Below are 21,219 nucleotides of genomic sequence, written 5' to 3' on the forward strand. Positions count from 1 at the left end.
CTGTTAAACCAATCCAGTAAAGATGGAGCATTGGCTTGTTAACATCCAGGGGCTTTTTAAATTTCCCCTGAAAACGCAGAGGGTGGCTACCGCTCGTTGGCTGTACCTGCACCAATACTCTGGTGTTGCTCATCCTATAGCGTGTTCTCCATCTTCTTTTTAAATAGTAAGCCAACATGTTTTCAGCACTTTTATCACGAAAACGCACCAAAACGGACCAAAACGCATTTTCTCTTGTCTCTCTGCATCAGCAATACAATGCCTTCATAAAGTATGACCTCTTGTCTTTTTCAACATTTTGTTGTTAAATCCTGAATTTAAAATCGATTAAAGTGAGATTTTGTGTCAATGACCTACACACAATACTCCATCATGTCAAAGTGGCCATTTGTACAAATTTAATAAAACATTTTAAAGCTTATATGTCTTGAGTCAATAAGTATTCAACCCCTTTTCTTATGGCAGACCTAAATAAGTTCAAGAGAAATGTGCTAAACAAGTCACATACATTGCATGGACTCACTCTGTGGATAAGTGTTTTAAAATTAATTTTGAATGACTACCTTATCTCTGTACACCACACATTCAATTATCTGTAAGGTCCCATAGCTGAACAGTGCATTTCAAACACAGATTCAACCACAAAGACCAGGGAGGTTTTCCAATGCCTTGCAAAGAAGGCCATATATTAGTAGATGGATAAAAATGTGGATGGTGTATCAATACACCCAGTCACTGCAAGATACAGGCGTCCTTCCTAACTCGGTTGCCGGAGAGGAAGGAAACCGCTCAGGGATATCACTATGAAGCCAATGGTGACTTTAAAACAGTTACAGAGTTTTATGGCTGTGGTATGAGATAATTGAAGATGGATCAACAACATTGTAGTTATTCCACGATGCTTAATTGACTTAGTGAAAAGGAAGCCTCTACAGAATAAAAATATTAAGTAATTCTGCAAATAATGTGGCAAAGCAATTAACCTTTTGTCCTGGATACAAAGTGTTATGTTTGAGGCAAATCCAATACATTACTAAGTACCACTCTCCATATTTTCAAGTATAGTGGTGGCTGCATAATATTATGGGTATGCTTGTAATCGTTAGGGACTGGGAAGTTTTCAGGATGAAAAAGAAACAGATTGGAGCTAAGAAACCGTCAAAATCCTAGAGGAAAACCTGGTTGTCTGCTTTCCACTAGACACTGGAAGAGGAATTCACCTTTTAGCAGGACAATAACCTAAAACACAAGGCAAAATCTACACTTTATTGGCTTACTAAGACAACAGTGAATGTTCCTGAGTGGCTGAGTTACATTTTTTTACTTAAGTCTACTTGGAAATCTATGGCAAGACCTGAAAATGGTTATCTTGCAATGATCAGCAACCAACTTGACAGAGCTTGAAGAATTTTTTAATGGGCAAATGTTGCACAATCTAGGTGTGGAAATTTCTTAGAGCCTAACCCAGAAAGGCTCAGCTGTAATCGCTGCCAAAGATACTTCTACAAAGTACTGATTCAGGTGTGAATACTCATGTAAATGAGGTATTTCTCTATTTAATTTTCAAAACATTTGCTAAAATTTTTAGAACATGTTTTCACTTCATAATTTTAGGGCATTTGTATTTATTACTGATCCCCATTAGCAGTACATCATATATTACTACACCACTACATATCTACAATAATTGTTAGTAAAGATTGAAAAAAGTAAGGGGTCTAGACAGCTGCCCTGGGGAATTCCTGATTCTCCCTGGATTATGTTAGAGGCTTCCATTAAATAACACCCTCTGTCTTCTGTTAGACAGGTAATTTTTTATCCACAATATAGTAGGAGGTGTAAAGCCATAACACAAGTTTTTCCAGCAGCGTGATCTATGATCGATAATGTCAAAAGCCGCACTGAAGTCTAACAAAACAGCTTCCACAATCTTTTTATCGTCAATTTCTCTCAGCCAATTGTCAGTAATTTGCTGTACTTTTTGAATGTCCTTCAACTATTAGCATGGTGAAAGTCAGTTGTCAATTGAATGTGTAATGTCAGCGTTTGTTGCTGCCGTGTCTTGCCAATGACAAAATCATTAAAGTAATTGCCAATATCAGTGGGTTTTGTGATTTAATTAGCCATCTGATTAAATAAATGATGGAGCAGAGTTTGCCTTTTTGCCCAACATTTCTTTTGAGGTGATCCTAAGCTTTTTTACTATCATTCTTTATATAATTTATCATTGTTTCATAGTACAGTTTCTTGTTCTTCTTTGTTCAGTTTAGTCACATCATTTCTCAATTTGCAGTATGTTTGCCAATCGTTTGTGCAGCCAGACTTATTTGCCATTTCTTTTGCCTCATCCCTCTCAACCATACAAATGTTACATTTCTCACCAATCCACCGGAATTTAATACTTTTACAATCATTTTCTTAATAGATACATGCTTATTAGTAACTGGATTAAGCAATTTTATAAATGTGTCAAGTGCAGCATCTGTTTGCTCCCCTTTACACACCACAGACCGGCAAATATTTACATTATCAGCATAGGAATCACAACCAAACGTATTGTATGACCTCTCATACACAATATGAGGCCCAGTCTTTAGAACTTTGGTTTTCTATATATGGCTACTGTATTGTGATCACTACATCCTATGGATTTGGAAACTACAGTAAAGCACATTTCTGCAGCATTAGTAAAGATGTGATCAATACATTTTGCTGATGTCATTCCTGTGCTGTTTGTAACTACCCTGGTTGGTTGACTGATAACCTGAACCAGGTTGCATTCACTGGTTATAGTTTGAAGCTTTTGCTTGAGTGGGCAGCTTTATGAAAGCCAGTCAATATTTAAATCATCCAGAAAATATACCTCTCTGTTGATATCACATACAATATCAAGCATTTCACACATATCCACACTGCCACGATATGGGCAAAAACATTCGGCAACCGGGGTGGCAGGTAGCCTAGTTGGTAGAGCGTTGGGCCAGTAACCGAAAGGTTGCTGGATAGAATCCCCGAGATGACAAGGTAAAAATCTGTCGTTCTGCCCATTAACAAGGCAGTTAACCCCCTGTTCCTTGGCCGTCATTGTAAATAAGAATTTGTTCTTAACTGACCTGCAGTTAAGTGATGTTCAGTGTTTCCTAGGGGACCCTATAATCTTTTGCTACATTAAATCTTCATTCATGTAGCCAACATATTCATACTTCATATTTAGAAGATACTGTTGCACAAACAACATGCTGATTTATGCCTCCACCAACACTGGTATCAGACTGTATTAGCTAGCTACGTTTGCTCTGACTCAGTACTTTTATTAGCTAGTTAGCTAGCATTAGTGGCTAACAAGCTAAATCGTAACTTGCTAAGAAAATACAAACTAGCTGTTTGCAGATGTAAGAAACACAAACTAATATTGTAATTATAGAACATTGACCATGCAGACTGAACGAAAGTGTCTCGTGGTCAAGCAACAACAAATGCGCTCCTTGAGTGACGGGGGGGGGGGACCAGGTCTGTGTGGAAAGCGGCATGGAGAGAGAGAGTGGAGAGGGATGACTCAAGTGGCGGAGTAAACTATAGAAATGGATGTATCACATTTAACAAACCAAACATTCAAATACCATTATAGAAGGTAAAGTAAAAACCCACACCGGTCCGTGCATCAATACCGGTATATAGTTAAATACGGTATACCACCCAGGCCTAATATTCCCCACGCAATTTGATACCAAAGGGGTGTGTGTGTGTATGTGTTTTCTGGGTTTAGAATATCTAATCACAAACAAATCACAGTAGGGAATTACAATACATAGAGAATCATGAGAATCTCAATGCATATCGTATCCTCACCTATTTATTGCCCTAATTGATAGTCAGACAGCTAGGCCTAAGTGTTAATCAAATAGAACCCATCAATTTGTGCCGTTATGTTTTGCTGTCTTTTTTGTGACAAGATTCCTCCTGGTTCTGTGGCCTCTTAGGTCTTTGTGTTGGGATTTTATTTGATTTGAATGCTAGCAGCTCTCATCAGGCTCAAGCCCTGTGACTAAAGGATTAGACCAGACTATTTGAGAGTTTTTGTCACCCCTGTCTGACCATCTAGCCACACAGCCAATCAAGCTCCAACAGAGCATTTGAACCTGCCTCTGACCAAGCGTGTCAGAGTTCAGCTGAGCACTCGGCAACACAGCCAGAGCTAGATAGAGCAAGGATCCAATGCTGACCTAGCTGTAAATAGTGGCTATATGGATGGATACCTATCCACTGACTATCTCATTTTTCCTGTAGGATCCCTGGAGGATTTTGTGTGTTATGATTCAATTGTCAGCCTTTGACAAATCGACTTTCTTTTCAGTATGTGGCATGCATCTCTATCATTCTATGCAAACATCCCAAGTGCGAGAAGGAGAATTGAATCTGAGCTTTATTTTCTGACACATAGCCAGGGGTTTAATTAGCATCTGTGATAAGTCAATAATGGCATGACATACTTTTTATAGGGTCCTATAAAATCTGTTTTATTTTCCCAGGTTTCAGTTTTTCCATCCCCCCCCAGGTTTTCACTCTCAAATCACACCTTTTAATAGGAAAAACAACAAAAACCGATGCTCTGAATCAGGGATGGGCAACTCCAGACCTCGGGGGATGGAGTGATGTCACACTTTCCCCCATCCTTAGCAAACACTGCTGATTTTAAACTAATTGCATTCTAAGCTGAAGATAATGATTAGTGATTATTGGTGTCAGGTGTGTTAGCTGGGGCTGGGACAAAGTGTGACACCGATCAGGCCCCCCCGAGGATTGGAGTTTACCATCCCTGTTCTAAATCCACAACAATGCTTAAACCACATCAGGAGACCACTTTTGTGTGGTCTCGGAAAAATAGAAGAAATTTGGATTTTGGGGTGTAGTTACCCTTTAATCCAAGTGTGCACCATCGAGACCTGTTTCGTTAGTGATGTTTCTGTTGCACTCGTGATTAGAGTTTGCAAAACAAATGACCACTGGATTGATGCAAATAATCATGAAGGCATTAGGGGTAGGCATATTCTACTTTATAGTTAACATTTAATTTGGGAAAGCCTTTCCATCTCTACCAGAAGACGGTTATCATTAGCATCATCTTTAACGGCTACACAAAGTGTAAACATATGCGCGCACCGCAATCACAGACAGGGGCATTCCTGTGCCATTTCTGAAAGTTCTAGGAAAATACAAATCAGTGATGCGTTTGGTTCATGTCTGATGATAAACTTAGGCAAGTTCATTAATTTTCTATTAAGTTCAATAAAAAATATATCTATTGTTGAATTCCGTTTTATAGTCTGGATTCCGTCCGTGTCCTCTGCAACGCTGATTTTATAGGGCCCTACTTTTAATCCTTACAGTAGCCCTAAACTGTAGGCTATGATGGGGAATCTGACCCCTCCTCATCCAGAGAGACAGCTCTCTCTCTCTCGGTCTCTCTCTCTCTCTGTGTGTGTGAAAAGCCTTCCATTGTCATGGGGGGGCGAAGCGGTTACACCAATGCTTTCATATGATAAGTGCCTTGAAAAGGAGGCTTGTGAAAGAGATGCTCCTATTCCTGCACACAAGTTGTTTTTGACCCAGTGTTAGGAAAGCGAAAGCGGCAAAGGGCTGTGATTTGCCTCAATGGAGGCTTTGTGTCAGGGCCCATAAAAAGCTTGGGTCTTGTTTCGCTCTTTATTGGTCTGTCACATGTAAACAGGCTAGGGTGAGGAATACCAATAGCTCAGAGCAAACTGGTTATGAAGACTGTGTCTTTCTTTGCCTTACATGTTTGGTCTGTTTGATGGTACAGGCTGACTAAGATCAACCAGAACTTCCTAACCAAGAACAGTGTCAGTGTGTCCTTTGTAAGTCAGGACCTCCCACCCCTACTGATATGAGTGCAAATCTCTTTGTGTTACATTAAATGTCTCACAATGGAGAGGTAGGCCTAATAAGAGCGTGGTTGCCTCCATTAAGACCTTCATTAATGTTGACATATTGTTCATTCTCTTCCATTAGCTTAAGTCTTGGGGCTATCTATGGCTCATTCAGACTCGAGATCGAGAGCGAAGAGGGCTTGCAGGCTTTGACGCCAGCAGTAGAAGTCAACCTTGTTTTCGTGCTGTTGTTGACCTCATTGGATTGATATGTCAGGGTGTTAATTAGACTAAATATCCTGTGGCGGGGGAGCTCTGGTGAGGAGAAAGGAGATTGATCTCTGGGTCAGGGCTTGTGGCTTTGATTTCAGAGGTCTCTTTAGTCCTGCCTGACGTCAACCTGCTGGTGAAAGAGGAAATGGACTCCATATGTGTTTGGGGTTTGTGGAAACCTCACCCTCCCTGGCAAAGCCCAGCTCACTGTTGGCATACATGTGGCTTATAAACCCAAAGGCAGCTTTCTCCTTGAACTTGAGTGCATCGAGAAAGCTTAGTTTTTGTTTTTTCTTTGTCAGGAATGGTACAGTTTATGATGAGCAAAGCTGTTGCAAAGACCGTACACTTTACACGTAGAATCATGTGAAAATGTTGACAGTCAGACGTCAACAGTGCTCTGAACGATCTGTAGACCAACCGGAGATCCACGTTTGGTGGGTTGTGTGCGACCCTTTAAGTCAAAGAGACTGTTTAGAAAGTATTCTCTGTACATCAGCTTTAATATTGCAGATTTTGGCAATGCAACTGCATCATTTCCAATCCCCATATTACATTTTTTTGTAAATATATACAGTACCAGTCAAAAGTTTGGGCATACCTACTCACTCAAGAGTTTCTTTATTTTTACTCCTTTCTACATTGTAGAATAATAGTGAAGACATCGAAACTATGAAATAACACATATGGAATTATGTACTAACCAAAAAAGTGTTCAATCAAAATATATTTTAGATTCTTCAAAGTAGCCACCCTTTGCCTTGAAGACAGCTTTGCACACTCTTGGCTTTCTCTTCCCACATATGCTGAGCACTTGTTGGCAGCTGTTCATTCATTCACTCTACGGCCAACTCATCCCAAACCATCTCAATTGGTTTGAGTTTGGGTGATTGTGGAGGCCAGGTCATCTGATGCAGCACTCATCACTCTCCTTCTAGGTCAAATAGCCCTTACACAGCCTGGAGGTGTGTTGGGTCATTGTCCTGTTGAAAAACAAATGATAGTCCCTCTAAGTGCAAACCAGATGATATGGCGTATTGCTGCAGAATGCTGTGGTAGCCATGCTGGTTAAGAGTGCCTTAAATTCTAAATAAATCACTGACTGTGTCACCAGCAAAGCACCATGACACCACATCCATGCTTCAACGTGGGAACCACACATGCAGCGATCATCCATTCACCTACTCTGCGTCTCACAAAGACACAGCTGTTGGAAACAAAAATATCACATTTGGAGTCATCAGACCAAACAACAGATTTCCACCAGTCTAATGTCCATTGCTCATGTTTCTTGGCCGAAGCAAGTCTCTTCTTGTTATTGGTGTCCTTTTAGTAGTGGTTTCTTTGCAGCAATTTGACCATGTAGGCCTGATTCATACAGTCTCCTCTGAACAGTTGATGTTGAGATGTGTCTGTTACTTGAACTCTGAAGCATTTATTTATGGGCTGCAATTTCTGGGGCTGGTAAGTCTAATGAACTTATCCTCTGCAGCAGAGGTAACTCTGGGTCTTCCATTCCTGTGGCGGTCCTCATGAGAACCAGTTTCATCATAGCGCTTGATGGTTTTTGCGACTGCTCTTGAAGAAACTTTCAAAGTTCTTGAAATGTTCCTAATTGACTGACCTTCATGTCTTAAATTAATTATGCTTATTTGAGCTGTTTTTGCCATAATATGGACTTGGTCTTTTACCAAATAGGGCTATCTTTTGTATACCACCCCTACCTTGTCACAACACAACTGATTGGATGAAATGCATTGAGGAAATACATTCCACAAATTAATTTTTTACAAGGCACACCTGTTAATTGAAATGCATTCCAGGTGTTTACCTCATGAAGCTGGTTGAGAGAATGCCAAGAGTGTGCAAAGCTGTCATCAAGGCAAAGGGGGGCTACTTTGAAGAATCTCATATAAAAACATATTTTGATTTGTTTTAACACTTTTGTGGTTGCAACATGATTCCATGTTATTTCATAGTTTTGTCTTCACTATTATTCTACAATGTAGAACATAGTAAAAAAAAAGACCCTTGAATAAGTAGGTGTGTCCAAACTTTTGACTTGTACTGTATATATTGTTTATGTATTTTCTTTCTTTATTCTTTTCCCCTAACCTTACCACCCCTTCCCTAATTGGAGTAAACTAATGGCAAACAATACTTAGTCTTCTACTTCCAGCTTATACATATTTCATACTTTTTACAGACACAGTATATCTGACATAAGTTATCTTTTGTTTATTTTTGGTCCCAGCCTTCAGCTACCCTCAACCCCTCCCATCTATCTCTGAGGACCATCACAACTGTGCTGTGATGTTTCACAAAAGTTTTGAATCTTTCTATTCTCCTAGTTTCTACAGATTCTCTGTATGTTAACATTGTCTGAATTTGATTTGGAGGTTTGGCAAATGTCTACAATACTTTCTGAAAGTTGATACTTTCCAGGGTTCGAAATGAATGCTTGTCCTGATGTCTCGGGCAAGAAAAAGTTGGTCAAGAAGAATATAGATTTAATATAGTTTTATGAATGGATAAGTAAAAAAAAAAAAAAAAACATCATCACATCACAATATCAAACAATTATTCTGATAAGAATTGGATCAGAGTGGTTAACATGGAATAATATTAAAATATATGTTTCATGTAGGCTACATAAATTAAAAAGCCCACTTGCATATTACAGACTCATGTCCAAACCGATGCTAACATGAGGGATGCGCCAGAAAATGTAGACAAACTTTAATGAGACTTTTTTAATTACAGAAATATTGCGCACCGCACATCACCGACCTTGAATCTGAGCGGCGGTGGTCAGCATTTTGAAACTATTTAACCATACCTTTAATTGTTTAAAACTCAGACGTTTTATGTCATTCGATGAAGCATGTTGGTTTTCAAATCAACTATTGTATTGTACTGCAGCCAAAGGCCTAATCGTACTCATATAAGAGAGTGAACATTATTTATAATAAGGGTGAGATGGAGAAAATCGGACCCGTCTGAAATTAAAATGGATGGCCCTCCATTCTTATTTTACCTGAACCCTCCCTAAATGCTTGAAAAAAGACAACTGTCCCTCCCCAACTGACCCTTCCCTATACCCCAAAATAATAATTAATATGTTAAGTGGATAGCAGAGAACTGTCTACCCTCACTTCTTGGACAGACCAGAGCCTTAGATATGCAGTTTTAGAAACGGTTCTTCGTCCTGTAAGCATTACATGGCAACGCAGGAATTTTAGTATTGCAAAGGGCTACAGGCCACAAGGTTGTGTGTTCGGAGTCCACTGTGGACGAGTATGGTTGGAAATATATAATTTATAGTAAAAGCATAAATCTATCATCGTATTTGCAGGGCTGAGAAAAACATTTCCTTTTTATAAAAAAAAGAAATCATGCAATTTTTCATATTAGCTGAATATTTTTTTATACCACACAAATGACTGGCTAAAAATGGACAGAGAGGCCTATGTGCTCATCTTATCATATTTGTCAAATCAGTCTGTCTTGTTTGCAACGAAGTTGTCCCTGTTTGCAAATAATTTAATCCGAGACGTCATTAGGAATCTGATCATTGTACTTTCAAAAATTAGGCCTACCTTTCCACCCCAGAGAGAGAAGGCCTACCGACACATTAAAATGTAAGCTTTAACTAATGGCTACTCTTCTTCCGTGGCTTAATCCAACGAGAGACGGTCACAAGTGTTTCCCTAAAAGCTGTCTGGGTTTAAACATCTTCTATTGTAAAGAAAGCGAATAGCTTAATCAATTGATAGTGAAAGAATTCGATTACTTCCCAAGCAATTTCTTTTTGTTTCCCTGCTATAGTGGGTTGTAAGCTCAGCCTCTGAATGTCATGTAAATTAAACAATGATATCCCCATATGCATCGGGAGCCACGTCTTTCCCGGTTATTTTACAACTTGTTTCATAAAGCATTACGTGCCAAAGCGCTCTTTATAGTTCACTTTATATAGTCAGATCTGTTTTATTTTCTTAACATAAGCTAATAAGGGGTAGGTTAATAAAAAAGTAGGCCTATGGCATACCCCATCAAAACAGTGCAAAGTGAGGAATTGACCGACAAATCTATGGATATAGCAGCCTATAGCCTCATTTTGTCTGTCAAACAGGTTGGCCTACTTCCTTAGTTCTTAAATGGGGACAAATAGGCTCCAATACAAAGCCCTCTTGTTGTTTAGTAAAGTCTAATTAACATGAAGACAGTTTTTAATTAATTATGCCTACTCGAATTTGCTTACTTTCAGCACCATTTCCGATCGATTGTGCCACGGCCATTGGTTAGGCAGCACACAATAAAAGTATTTGATCAGCAAGAGCAGGCCAGGGCTCAGGGTTGCAATATTCATTGTGGTATGTAATAAAGCTTAGCTGCTGGGATGGTGTAAATAAAGCTATCTTAGAAAATATAACTTTGCTCTGTGCTTATCCAAGCATGAACTTCGAAGCCTATAGCAGCGTTTCTCCAAACTCGGTCCTGGGAATCTCAAGGGGGGCACGTTTTGTATTTTGCCCTAACACTACAAAGTTGATTCAAATAATCCACGCTTGTTGATGAGTTCATTATTTGAATCAGCTGTGTACTGCTAGGACGAAAAACAAAACGTGCACCCCTTATGGTCCGAGGACTGAGTTTGAGAAACTCTAGCCTATAGGCTATGGATTATTTGATTGAGACCCCACTAAATAGCCTATAGGTGCACTTGGTATTGCGCGCCCAGCGGAGAATCAGAGATGAGGGTCGGCAGCGGGCACACAGCGGGCACATCGATATGTAGCCTAATGAGCAACTAATTCTGAAACACTGGAAAATATTGACATTACCGCTAATTGCAATTTGGAACATTCGTGTGTAGCCTACAGCCATATGCACATTGTTGAGCTTATAATATGAAGAAATAAAACGTTGTCAACATTTTTAAGATAAATGGTCAGATCTGTTGCATTGGCCTCTTTGCTTTTTTAAAAACGTTTTTGAATGTGCAGTGGTTGTATGAGTTTTGGTCTGTGGTCCTAGAACTGTCGGTTTTGAACCGTATAAATATTTTTTATTGTCCCTAGGACGACGGGACGCCCTTAATTTCGAGCCCTGTAAGGAATTGTTTTATAAAGACATAAAAAGTATTTAGTCGTGTTGCAAAACTTTATAGGCTATCAAGGGGGGGGGGGGGCAACCATCCTACCAAGAGAGCCTAAAAAGGAGTGTTGTATTTTGAGACTGGCTTGAATATGCAAAGAAGCCACAGACAGTGTAGCCTACATGTTCTTCTGATTCTCTATGGTAAAAAAGATAGTAATGCATTTTTGAAGTGGCATCGTACAATGTTGTAATAATGGTGTCACAGACCTTTTTTTAGGGGGGGGGGACAAGTGGCCTCTCAAAAGTTAATGTCAAGCCCTGATTTCTTTCTTGCTATACTTTCCTGTGTGGCAAGATTCAAATCTCTAATGATCTCATTATGGTTTATCTTGGTATGTTAAGAGCTTCTGACTGCAGAATTTTCACACATTTTCTCTTCTCTTTACAGGGCAACAATGTGGGTTACTGGGAAGGGGATACCGAGAAGACCCTAAAGCTGCTGTAACCCTTCTCCCACTGCCTCCAGTAGTCTGAGAAGGTCAGACTTAACTGTGGTGCGCCTGGGCCGCTGGCACTAAGATGTCCCTAAGCAGTGGCACTGCAGGCGGGAAAGGTGTGGACTCTAATGCGGTGGACACTTATGACAGCGGTGATGAATGGGATATAGGTGTTGGCAATCTGATCATTGACCTTGACGCAGACCTAGAAAAGGACAAACTTGAGATGTCTGGCACTAAAGACGGTGGGGGCATGGCTGCCCCTCCCAGCGCTGTAGCAGCTCTACCCGACAACATCAAATTTGTTAGCCCCGTACCCGCTGCTCAAGGCAAAGAGAGTAAACCCAAATCCAAGCGAAGTAAGAACTCAAAGGAAAGTGGCAAGGCCTCGGTTACAGACGGAGCCAAGAAAGACGCCCAGGTGCGAACCCAGGGCGAGGTTATGGGATCCGGCATTGGCACAGGTCCCACAACAAACACCAACTCTGGAAAGGGTGCTGAGAAGAGCAGCAAAGCCTCCCGTAATGTTCCTAGTGGAAAGAAAGACAAGGAGGTGGGCTCTGGGAAAAGTAAGAAGGAGAAAAGTGAAGTTGTGGCTACAGGAGTGGCTAATACTGAGAAGGAGATAGGTGCCCCAAATCTGCCTTTGGGGGGCCCTCGTAGCGTCCCATTTGAGGGTACGCAAAATACAGACTTGGATGTGGCCGAACCACTTGGGAATATCGCCCTGGATTCCACAGGGATTGTTGTACCACCGTTAGCCATTAAAAGTGATCCAGAAGAGATGGACAACAGTGAATGCAGAAACCTGAAGAAAGTGAAAAGTGAAAAGGTAAGTAACAAGCTGTCTTGTCTTCGATTTTGTGCTTGGCTGCTGTTAAGTCAACTGCTTTGAACTATAGCAGATGCTGTCTGTTTGTTTGCTGCTGGAATATTAGCATATCTAGCTCGCCTTGACAAGTGATTTATTACATTTTAATGTAGCACTTTGCTTTCAAATTGAGTGAGCTACAGACGTAATCTGGTTCTCTGTGTGGGGGATAAGAGCTTTGTACTGTCTCGAAACCTCTCATGTAATCACTGAATTTGATGGGTGTGTTAAGTAGTGCATGAGGCTCCATCTTAACACTAATGGCTCCTCAGGGGACTTTCACACTGCTGTACTCACCCCATAGCCCAGAAACAAGTGAAGTATGTTATGCAAGACCCAACATAAGCGTCAGTCTGTACCACTACATATTGCAGATGCCTGTCCTTTTATGTATGCCAGTCATTTCAACAATGGGTTACTGCTCAGACCATTCACTGCCATTAGTAAAAGGCCTGAGCAATAACACAGGCACCCGTTTTCGAACCTTCTAGAAGATGTTCTCAGGCACTCAAATGGGTAGTCTTGTTTTTACACAAGTTGCTTGTTGACATAGTGGGGGGAGGAGAGGGTGGTGGTGGTGGTGGTGGTGGAGGGCTTCAGCGTGTCGGATGCCAAAGATGTGACAAACCTGAGTGCTGCTGCTCTCTGATAAGGTTTCTGACAGAGACGCTGGAGAGTATTGACAAGCCATCTCTAGAAGAGGCTTTGCACCAGGAGATCAGTTACAATTGTCAGCCATATGTCACCGCCATACGCTGAGACAAAAGTGAAGCTCCAGGGGCAGTGTTGGACGTCTTGTTCTGGCAGCAGATTTATTTTTGGTGTGGGGGGGGTCGAAGAGCCTCGGCATTTTCCAGCCTGCAGTTAGTTAGCTGGGGGGCACTTTCAGGGTAGAGTTACCCATTAGACATAATTACTGGCTACTCTTCTCCATGTCATCTTGATAGTATGCTTTTCAAAGTCTTCATCGGATGGAACTTGGTAAGATCGTCAGGAAAAGGTATCAAAGTTTCTTTCGCTATGAGCTGTGTGATAGCTGCTTCTGCTGTATAGAATAGGACATCCATCCGTATTCCATTGAGAGGGTTTTCTGCTTATCTCCGGAGCTTGGGGAGTGCTGAACTCTGTGGCGGGAGGTTTCATGTGTCATCTTGCTCCATTTTCAACCTCTATCATTCAATGGTAGGGGGCATTCAGTTCAACTCATTCTCGCTGTGTCTGTCTTGGGTGGGGGAGGAGGAGAGGAAGCAGTTTACTCCCTTTGTGAGGATCATGCCGGCAGGCCAGGAAATCCTGCGACTAAAGGACAAGATATCTCTGTCTGTCTAGGGTCAATAAGTAATCCTTTGTTTAGACACATTAAAGGCTTGGTCGCATTAAAATTACACAAAAAACATGGTATCACCCTTAAAATCTCATCAATAGGCCATTTCTGACATTATGTAGTTGTCAGCAGCTAACACTGGCTAACGGCACGCATTCTACAGTCATGACCTTCACATGCCTTTCCTGTTTGGACAACACAGGGAATTTGCAGTGCCCTGTACAGGCATTAACCTCAGTGATGGTGATTGCATGTTTCCACTGTGTCAGAGATGGAATTACTTGAGGTGAATGAGAGACTCTCTTTTTGAAATCCCTCGTAATCCGCTTTTGACGATTATTTTAATGTCTCTTGGTTGTCTACAGTCTGTCTCATCTCTTTAGACAATATAGGCTGTCATAAAAACCTCATCACTTACGTAATTACACTTTTTCCTACTAAGCGCCCTGCCGTAAAATGGGGATCATTCTACCACAAAAAGTTCTGCATATTACAGACTCATGTCCAAACCGATGCTAACATGAGGGATGCGCCAGAAAATGTAGACAAACTGTAATGAGACCTTTAATTACAGAAATATTGCGCACCGCACATCACCGACCTTGAATCTGAGCGGCGGTGGTCAGCATTTTGATACTATTTAACCATACCTTTAATTGTTTAAAACTCAGACGTTTTATGTCATTCGATGAAGCATGTCTTACCTTGGTTTTCAAATCAATTGTTGTATTGTACTGCAGCCAAAGGCATAATCATACTCATATAAGAGAGTGAACATTATTTATAATAAGGGTGAGATGGAGAAAATCGGACCTGTCTGAAATGAAAATGGATGGCCCTCCTTTTTTTTTTCCTGAACCCTCCCTAAATGCATGAAAAAAAGAAAACTGTCCCTCCCCAACTGACCCTTCCCTATACCCCAAAATAATAATTAAAATGTTAAGTGGATAGCAGAGAACTGTCTACCCTCACTTCATGGACAGACCAGAGCCTTAGATATGCAGTTTTAGAAACGATTCTTCGTCCTTTTTCCTACTAAGCGCCCTGCCGTAAAATGAGGTTCATTCTACCACAAAAAGTTATGCATTTGCTTGCACCATGCTCTAAACAGGGCATTTAAAATTGACTGTGGCCCGTGGTAGTTGGCCTTTCCTTAAAGTTCAGGAGTTTAAGTTTGATTTCTGGAAGTCAAGTGAGCTTCTGTTGCCAGTAGGCTACCTCCTCATTAATTAGCAAATGCAAGCGGTTTCTGTAATTTCCCAGCTAAATGCCAAGCTCACAAAGAATGAGCCTTCATTTTGAATCAGCACCAGACACCTTCCTCACTGCCAGTTACCGCAACCTGCGTAGAGATCAATGGACTGTACTGTAGCGAAAGTGCTGTATGCACAAGGGGTTTAAAGCTTTCTAGCATTCCTCTCTCAGCAGTGAATCCAGACATGATTTATTTAGACAAATTTCAAACAATTTTACTTTCTTATTCCGCTGCAAAGTTTGATTGATAGTCAGTCAGGGCTCAGGTTTCTCATCCAGTCTTTATTAGACTGTCTATATTTTCACTCCTTGAATTAACTCCTGGAGCAGTGGTTTTAATGAATAGGTATTTTTGGATCTCTTTCTCTCTCTTTTCCCACTTCTCTCCTTTCTCTCGAGTGTGGAGTATTCTGTAGGGAATGTGTCTGGGTGTAAGCAGCGCCTGTGAAATGTCAGGCTCCAGCGCTCTCACAGTCAAATCCAGGGCCTTATAGCGTGACGGGAGGTCTCCTGTGCACCTGGGAGCAGCCCTTCTCTTCTCAATAGTTTCATATTTATTTTTTTCTCTTTCACTCTCTCACTGCCCATGGTGACTTATGACTGGTGCTATTGTATTACAACTCAGGGTTAGTCAGGGCTGTGCAAACGGGGAGGAGGGGTGGCGCAGGGAGAGACACAACTTGGACTCTCTCCCATTTCCGTGTCGGTTTCTCTGGATCCATTCTATCAGGTGGCCGGGGGGACTGGTTTTGCAATCTTTCTGTTTTCTCTGCATCTCGGCGACCTTAGCGGAATACGGGTTCTTGGTTTAATCACTAACCTTTGATGATCTTCATCAGATGACACTCATAGGACTTCATGTTACACAATACATGTATGTTTTGTTCTATAAAGTTCATATTTATATTTTAAAAAATCTCAGTTTTCGCGTTATGTTCAGTAGTTCAAAAACATCCGGTGATTTTGCAGAGAGCCACATCAATTTACAGAAATACTCATTATAAATGTTGATGAAAATACAAGTGTTATGCATGGAACTTTAACCTCTCTGATCTCCCCATCCCGGATCCGGGATCGTGAATACAGACTCAAGCTCATTACCATAACGCAACGTTAACTATTCATGAAAATCGCAAATGAAATGAAATAAAAAAAAACGAAAATTCAGTCCTCAAAACGCGAACTTTTTTCCAAATTAACTCCATAATATCGACTGAAAACATGGCAAACATTGTTTAGAATCAATCCTCAAGGTGTTTTTCACATATCTCTTCGATGATATATCGTTCGTGGAAGCATGGTTTCTCCTCTCAATCAAATGGAAAAATACTTGCACCTGGCTTTGCGCACCAATTTCGACGCAGGACACCAGGCGGACACTTGGAAAATGTAGTCTCTTATGGTCAATCTTCCAATGATATGCCTACAAATACGTCACAATGCTGCCGACATCTTGGGGAAACGGCAGAAGGTCTAAGCTTATTCCTGTCGCATTCACAGCCATATAAGGAGACATTAGAAAACAGAGCTTCAGAAATTCTGCTCATTTCCTGTTTGACGTTTCATCTTGGTTTCGCCTGTAGAATGAGTTCTGGGGCACTTACAGACAATATCTTTGCAGATTCTGAAACTTCAGAGTGTTTTCTTTCCAAAACTGTCAATAATATGCATAGTCGAGCATCTTTTCGTGAAAAAATATTGCGCTTAAAACGGGAACGTTTTTTATCCAAAAATGAAATAGCGCCCCTATAGATCCAACAGGTTAAATACACTTCTCCTTAATGCAACCGCTGTGTCAGATTTCAAAAAAGCTTTACGGAAAATGCAAACCATGCAATAATATGAGTATGGCGCTCAGAGACCAAACAAGCCAAAAATATATCTGCCATATTGTGCAGTCAACAGAAGTCAGAAATAACATTATAAATATTCACTTACCTTTGATGATCTTCATCAGAATGCACTCCCAGGAATCCCAGTTCCACAATAAATGTTTGATTTGTTCGATAATGTCCATCATTTATGTCCAAATAGCGCTTTTGTTAGCGCGTTTTGTAAACAAATCCAAACTCACGAAGGGCGTTCACTAGGAGCAGACGAAATGTCAAGTTCCGTTACAGTCCGTAGAAACTTATCAAACGATGTATAGAATCAATGTTTAGGATGTTTTTAACATAAATCTTCAATAATGTTCCAACCGGAGAATTCCTTTTTCTTCAGAAATACAATGGAACGCGATCTAACTCTCACGTGAATGAGCGTCACATACTTGTGGCACTCTGCCAGACCACTGACTGAAAGAGCCCTTATGAGCCCCTCCTTTACAGTAGAAGCATCAAACAAGGTTCTGAAGACTGTTGACATCTAGTGGAAGCCTTAGGAAGTGCAACATGACCAATATCCCACTGTATCTTCAATTGGGAATGAGTTGGAAAAACGACCAACCTCAGATTTCCCACTTCCTGGTTGGATTTTTTCTCAGGTTTTTTGCATGCCATATGAGTTCTGTTATACTCACAAACATCATTCAAACAGTTTTAGAAACTTCAGAGTTTTCTATCCAAATATAATAATAACATGCATATATTAGCAACTGGGACTGAGTAGCAGGCAGTTTACTCTGGGCACCTTATTCATTCAAGCTACTCAATACTGCCCCCAGCCATAAGAAGTTAAACTCTAGTTTTCAGCCATTGTGTACGTGTGTGTATTTTCTATGCTACCCAGACGGGGAAAGGTGGTGATGTACCACAACCCTTGTTTCCTTCTCCACAGTAACGACATATAGCAGAGCTCCAGTGGAGTGCATGCCTGCACTAGAGGCCTGCATCATGAAAAATGTCAACCCCGCCGCAATGATCTCTTTTGGGACCTGATAGAGTTCATTGCGATGGGGTTGACATTTTTCATGATGCGTTTGGGAGTGGGTGGTCAGGCAGACAATTTTGTGATTTAAAATGTTTGTTGTTCCGCAGATTATTTGTGAACGGACGTCTTTCTGCTTTGTATGGCGTTAGCCTACCTATTGTATTAAAAGCACACCTTTGTTGCGTTATTGACACACTCAGAATTCGCTGCTTTACGTTAGGTTGCCTAGCTCTCTTCCTCGTTGGGCGTGTGAGAACAAGTGTGCCTAGTATATGTGCGGTCTCAATTAAATAGAGTAGGCTGCCCGTACGTTGTTGGAGAATCACGTGTCCGTTTTCTTTCCAAGGAAATGAAAGTAAATATGATTCAACTGTATACTATACTACAGTGCCTGTCAATAAATATTGATAATGGAAAGTGGAGTGAGGTCAACCCCAGCATTAGTTGAGGTGCAATCAAAAATCGTAATTGAAAAGGTAAAGGCGTACCGCGTGAATAGGCTACCATGGTGAGGGAGCTTTGCACATTTTAGATTTTCAATAAATATTGATGACCCATTTATTTGTCTCTGTCTGCTAATCGTCCTCCTAAAAAGTAGGATATATCCTATATGCAAAACGTGTCCGCTTTCTCCGCTTTTTATGTTGTGGCAGCCATGCTGGCTGTGTGCCATGAATTCTAAATAAGTCACAGACAGTGTCACTAGCAAAGCACCATCACACCACCACCTCCATGCTTCACGGTGGGAACCACACATGCAGAGATCATCCGTTCATCTACTCTGCGTCTCACAAAAACATGGCGGTTGAAAACAAAGATCTCAAATTTGGACTGATCAGACCAAAGGACAGATTTCCACTGATTTAATGTCCACTGCTTGTGTTTCTTGGCCCAAGCAAGTCTGTTATTCTTAATGATGTCCTTTAGTAGTGTTTTCTTTGCAGCAATCCGATCATGAAGGCCTGATTCATGCAGTCTCCTCTGAACAGTTGATGTTGAGATGTGCCTGTTACTTGAACTCTGTGAAGCATTTATTTGGGCTGTAATGTCTGAGGCTGGTAAGTCTAATGAACATATCCTCTGCAGCAGAGGTAACTCTGGGTCTCCCTTTCCTGTGGCGGTCCTCATGAGAGCCAGTTTCATCATAGCGCTTGATGGTTTTTGCAACTGCTCTTGAAGAAACTTTCAAATTTCTTGACATTTTCCGCATTGACTGACCTTCATGTCTTAAAGTAATGATGGACTGTTGTTTCTCTTTGCTTATTTGAGCTGTTCTTGCCATAATATGGACTTGGTCTTTTACCAAATAGGGCCATGTTTTGTATACCACCCCTAACTTGTCACAACTGATTGACTCTAACATATTAAGAAAAGAAATGCCACAAATGTACTTTTAACAAGGCACACATGTTTATTGAAATGCATTCCCGGTGACTACCTCACGAAGCTGGTTGAGTTTGCAAAGCTGTCATCAAGGCAAAGGGTGGCTACTTTGAAGAATTGTCAAATATATTTTGATTTGTATAACACTTGGTTGCTACATTATTCCATATGTGTTATTTCATAGTTGGGATGTCTTCATTATTATTCTACAATGTAGAAAATAGTAAAAAAATAAAGAGAAATGAGTAGGTGTGTCAACTTTTGACTTGTACTGTATGCCTAAAATAACATTGTGGGACTGGTGTTCAGGACCAGTTCTTGCAGTAGTGGGTGAGAGTCTGACAGAAAGCCAGCAAGTGTGAGTGGATGCGTTATGAGAAGCTGCAGGATGCGGCATGAATAAATCAGTCCCGCACAGACCTCTGGCCTGCACCATCAGACAGAGCCACATCCATAGCTTTGAGAACAGAGCCGAACAATAACTAGCTTAACAAATAACTAACACCAACTGAAATTGTATTTTTGCTCGCGGAGGAGCAGGGAGACAGACAAAAATAGTATAAACCTAGGCACACACCCACCAGCACTAGCACACTTGAACTCAGCGTAGCAGGGACACACTATCTCGCTCATTCACGCACACTCCCTCAGAGGAAATGAACCCTTTTTGATCTGAAATCTCCCTTGTGATCTAGTAGGGTTAGCCCTCACATTAGAACAGCCTCTGACTCGTGTTTCTCTTCCAGTCCAGACTCCCTCTCCTCCGCTCCTCTGTCAAGGTGTGTAATCTCAAAGACGGGGGTTGTGTGTAGAGATCAGACCCACCATTAGTTTTCCAGCCATCTGTTCCGAGATGCCTGAGTAACATTCTGATTACTGCAGAAAACTAGGCAGCAAACTGGGCAGACAAAGCTCGCCTCTTTATGTTCCAATCTCGTTGAGCTCTCAAATGGCCACCCCACGCATCTACTGGAAGGGCAGTGCCTTCCCCCTGTCTGGCTGCAGTGGAACAGCGATTCCTCTTCATCAGCTAACGGCTAGCTCCGGCACTCACACCGGGCTTTTATACAGCCTTGCATTCATAGCCGTCAAAGTCAAACGGGAGTAGACGCACATTTCTCTCGTCAGACTCCATGGGAGACGTTTCTGTTTTGTCATGTTCAGTGTCATTTTAAGACGATAAGCAGCCTTTCCTACCCACAGATCACAAGCTATAATGCCACCAACCATCGCAGTCCCTTTTCAGAGAATGTAAAACGGCCTCATTGTGATCAGTGCAGGCTGTCTCCCTTTTATTGTGTAACACAGTTCAGCCCCAAATCGGAATCATTGAAGTGGATGCCTGTCTTGAAGTTGAGTGTTTGTGACTTCCTTTGAAACGGGGTGGCGGATAATTGAAAACACATAAAGAAAAAGCAGGGCCTGTTGCCAAGTTCTCCTTTTCTGGCGAGCTGCTCTCGTTGATGGAACCGTTTCAATCAACTTTCCAACCATGCCATGGTCCACTCTAGATCGAACCAGCAGTCAGCTGCTCTGCATTAGACATGGATCACATCCATAGCTGCGATTCTTTCAGCATTTCGTCATTTCTACACATCAGTCATTTTGGTCAAAATAACGTTAGCATTTAAAGTCTGCCAGATAAAAGCAAATACTTGCCTCAGTTGGCCTTTGCGGCTTAAAATGGATTCTAGATTGATGAAATCAAACAGCCTTTCTGAAAAAAGAAATGGGAAAACACCAAAGCTAGCTCTCTGCCCC

The 21,219-nt window shown here is 41.2% G+C and overlaps 1 protein-coding gene across 1 annotated transcript in view; it reads left to right on the top strand.

Moving 5' to 3' along the window:
• Nucleotides 1–21,219, top strand: part of znf609a (zinc finger protein 609a) — a 184,909-nt gene that overhangs the window by 78,408 nt on the left and 85,282 nt on the right. Inside the window, exon 2 of the mRNA XM_036950793.1 lies at nt 11,710–12,590. Within this exon, the coding sequence (XP_036806688.1) occupies nt 11,841–12,590 (750 nt within the window). The 5' untranslated portion in view covers nt 11,710–11,840. The remainder of the gene's footprint in view (nt 1–11,709; nt 12,591–21,219) is intronic.

The sequence above is a fragment of the Oncorhynchus mykiss genome, chromosome 2, assembly GCF_013265735.2.
Source record: "Oncorhynchus mykiss isolate Arlee chromosome 2, USDA_OmykA_1.1, whole genome shotgun sequence".
Taxonomy (NCBI): Eukaryota; Metazoa; Chordata; class Actinopteri; order Salmoniformes; family Salmonidae; genus Oncorhynchus; species Oncorhynchus mykiss.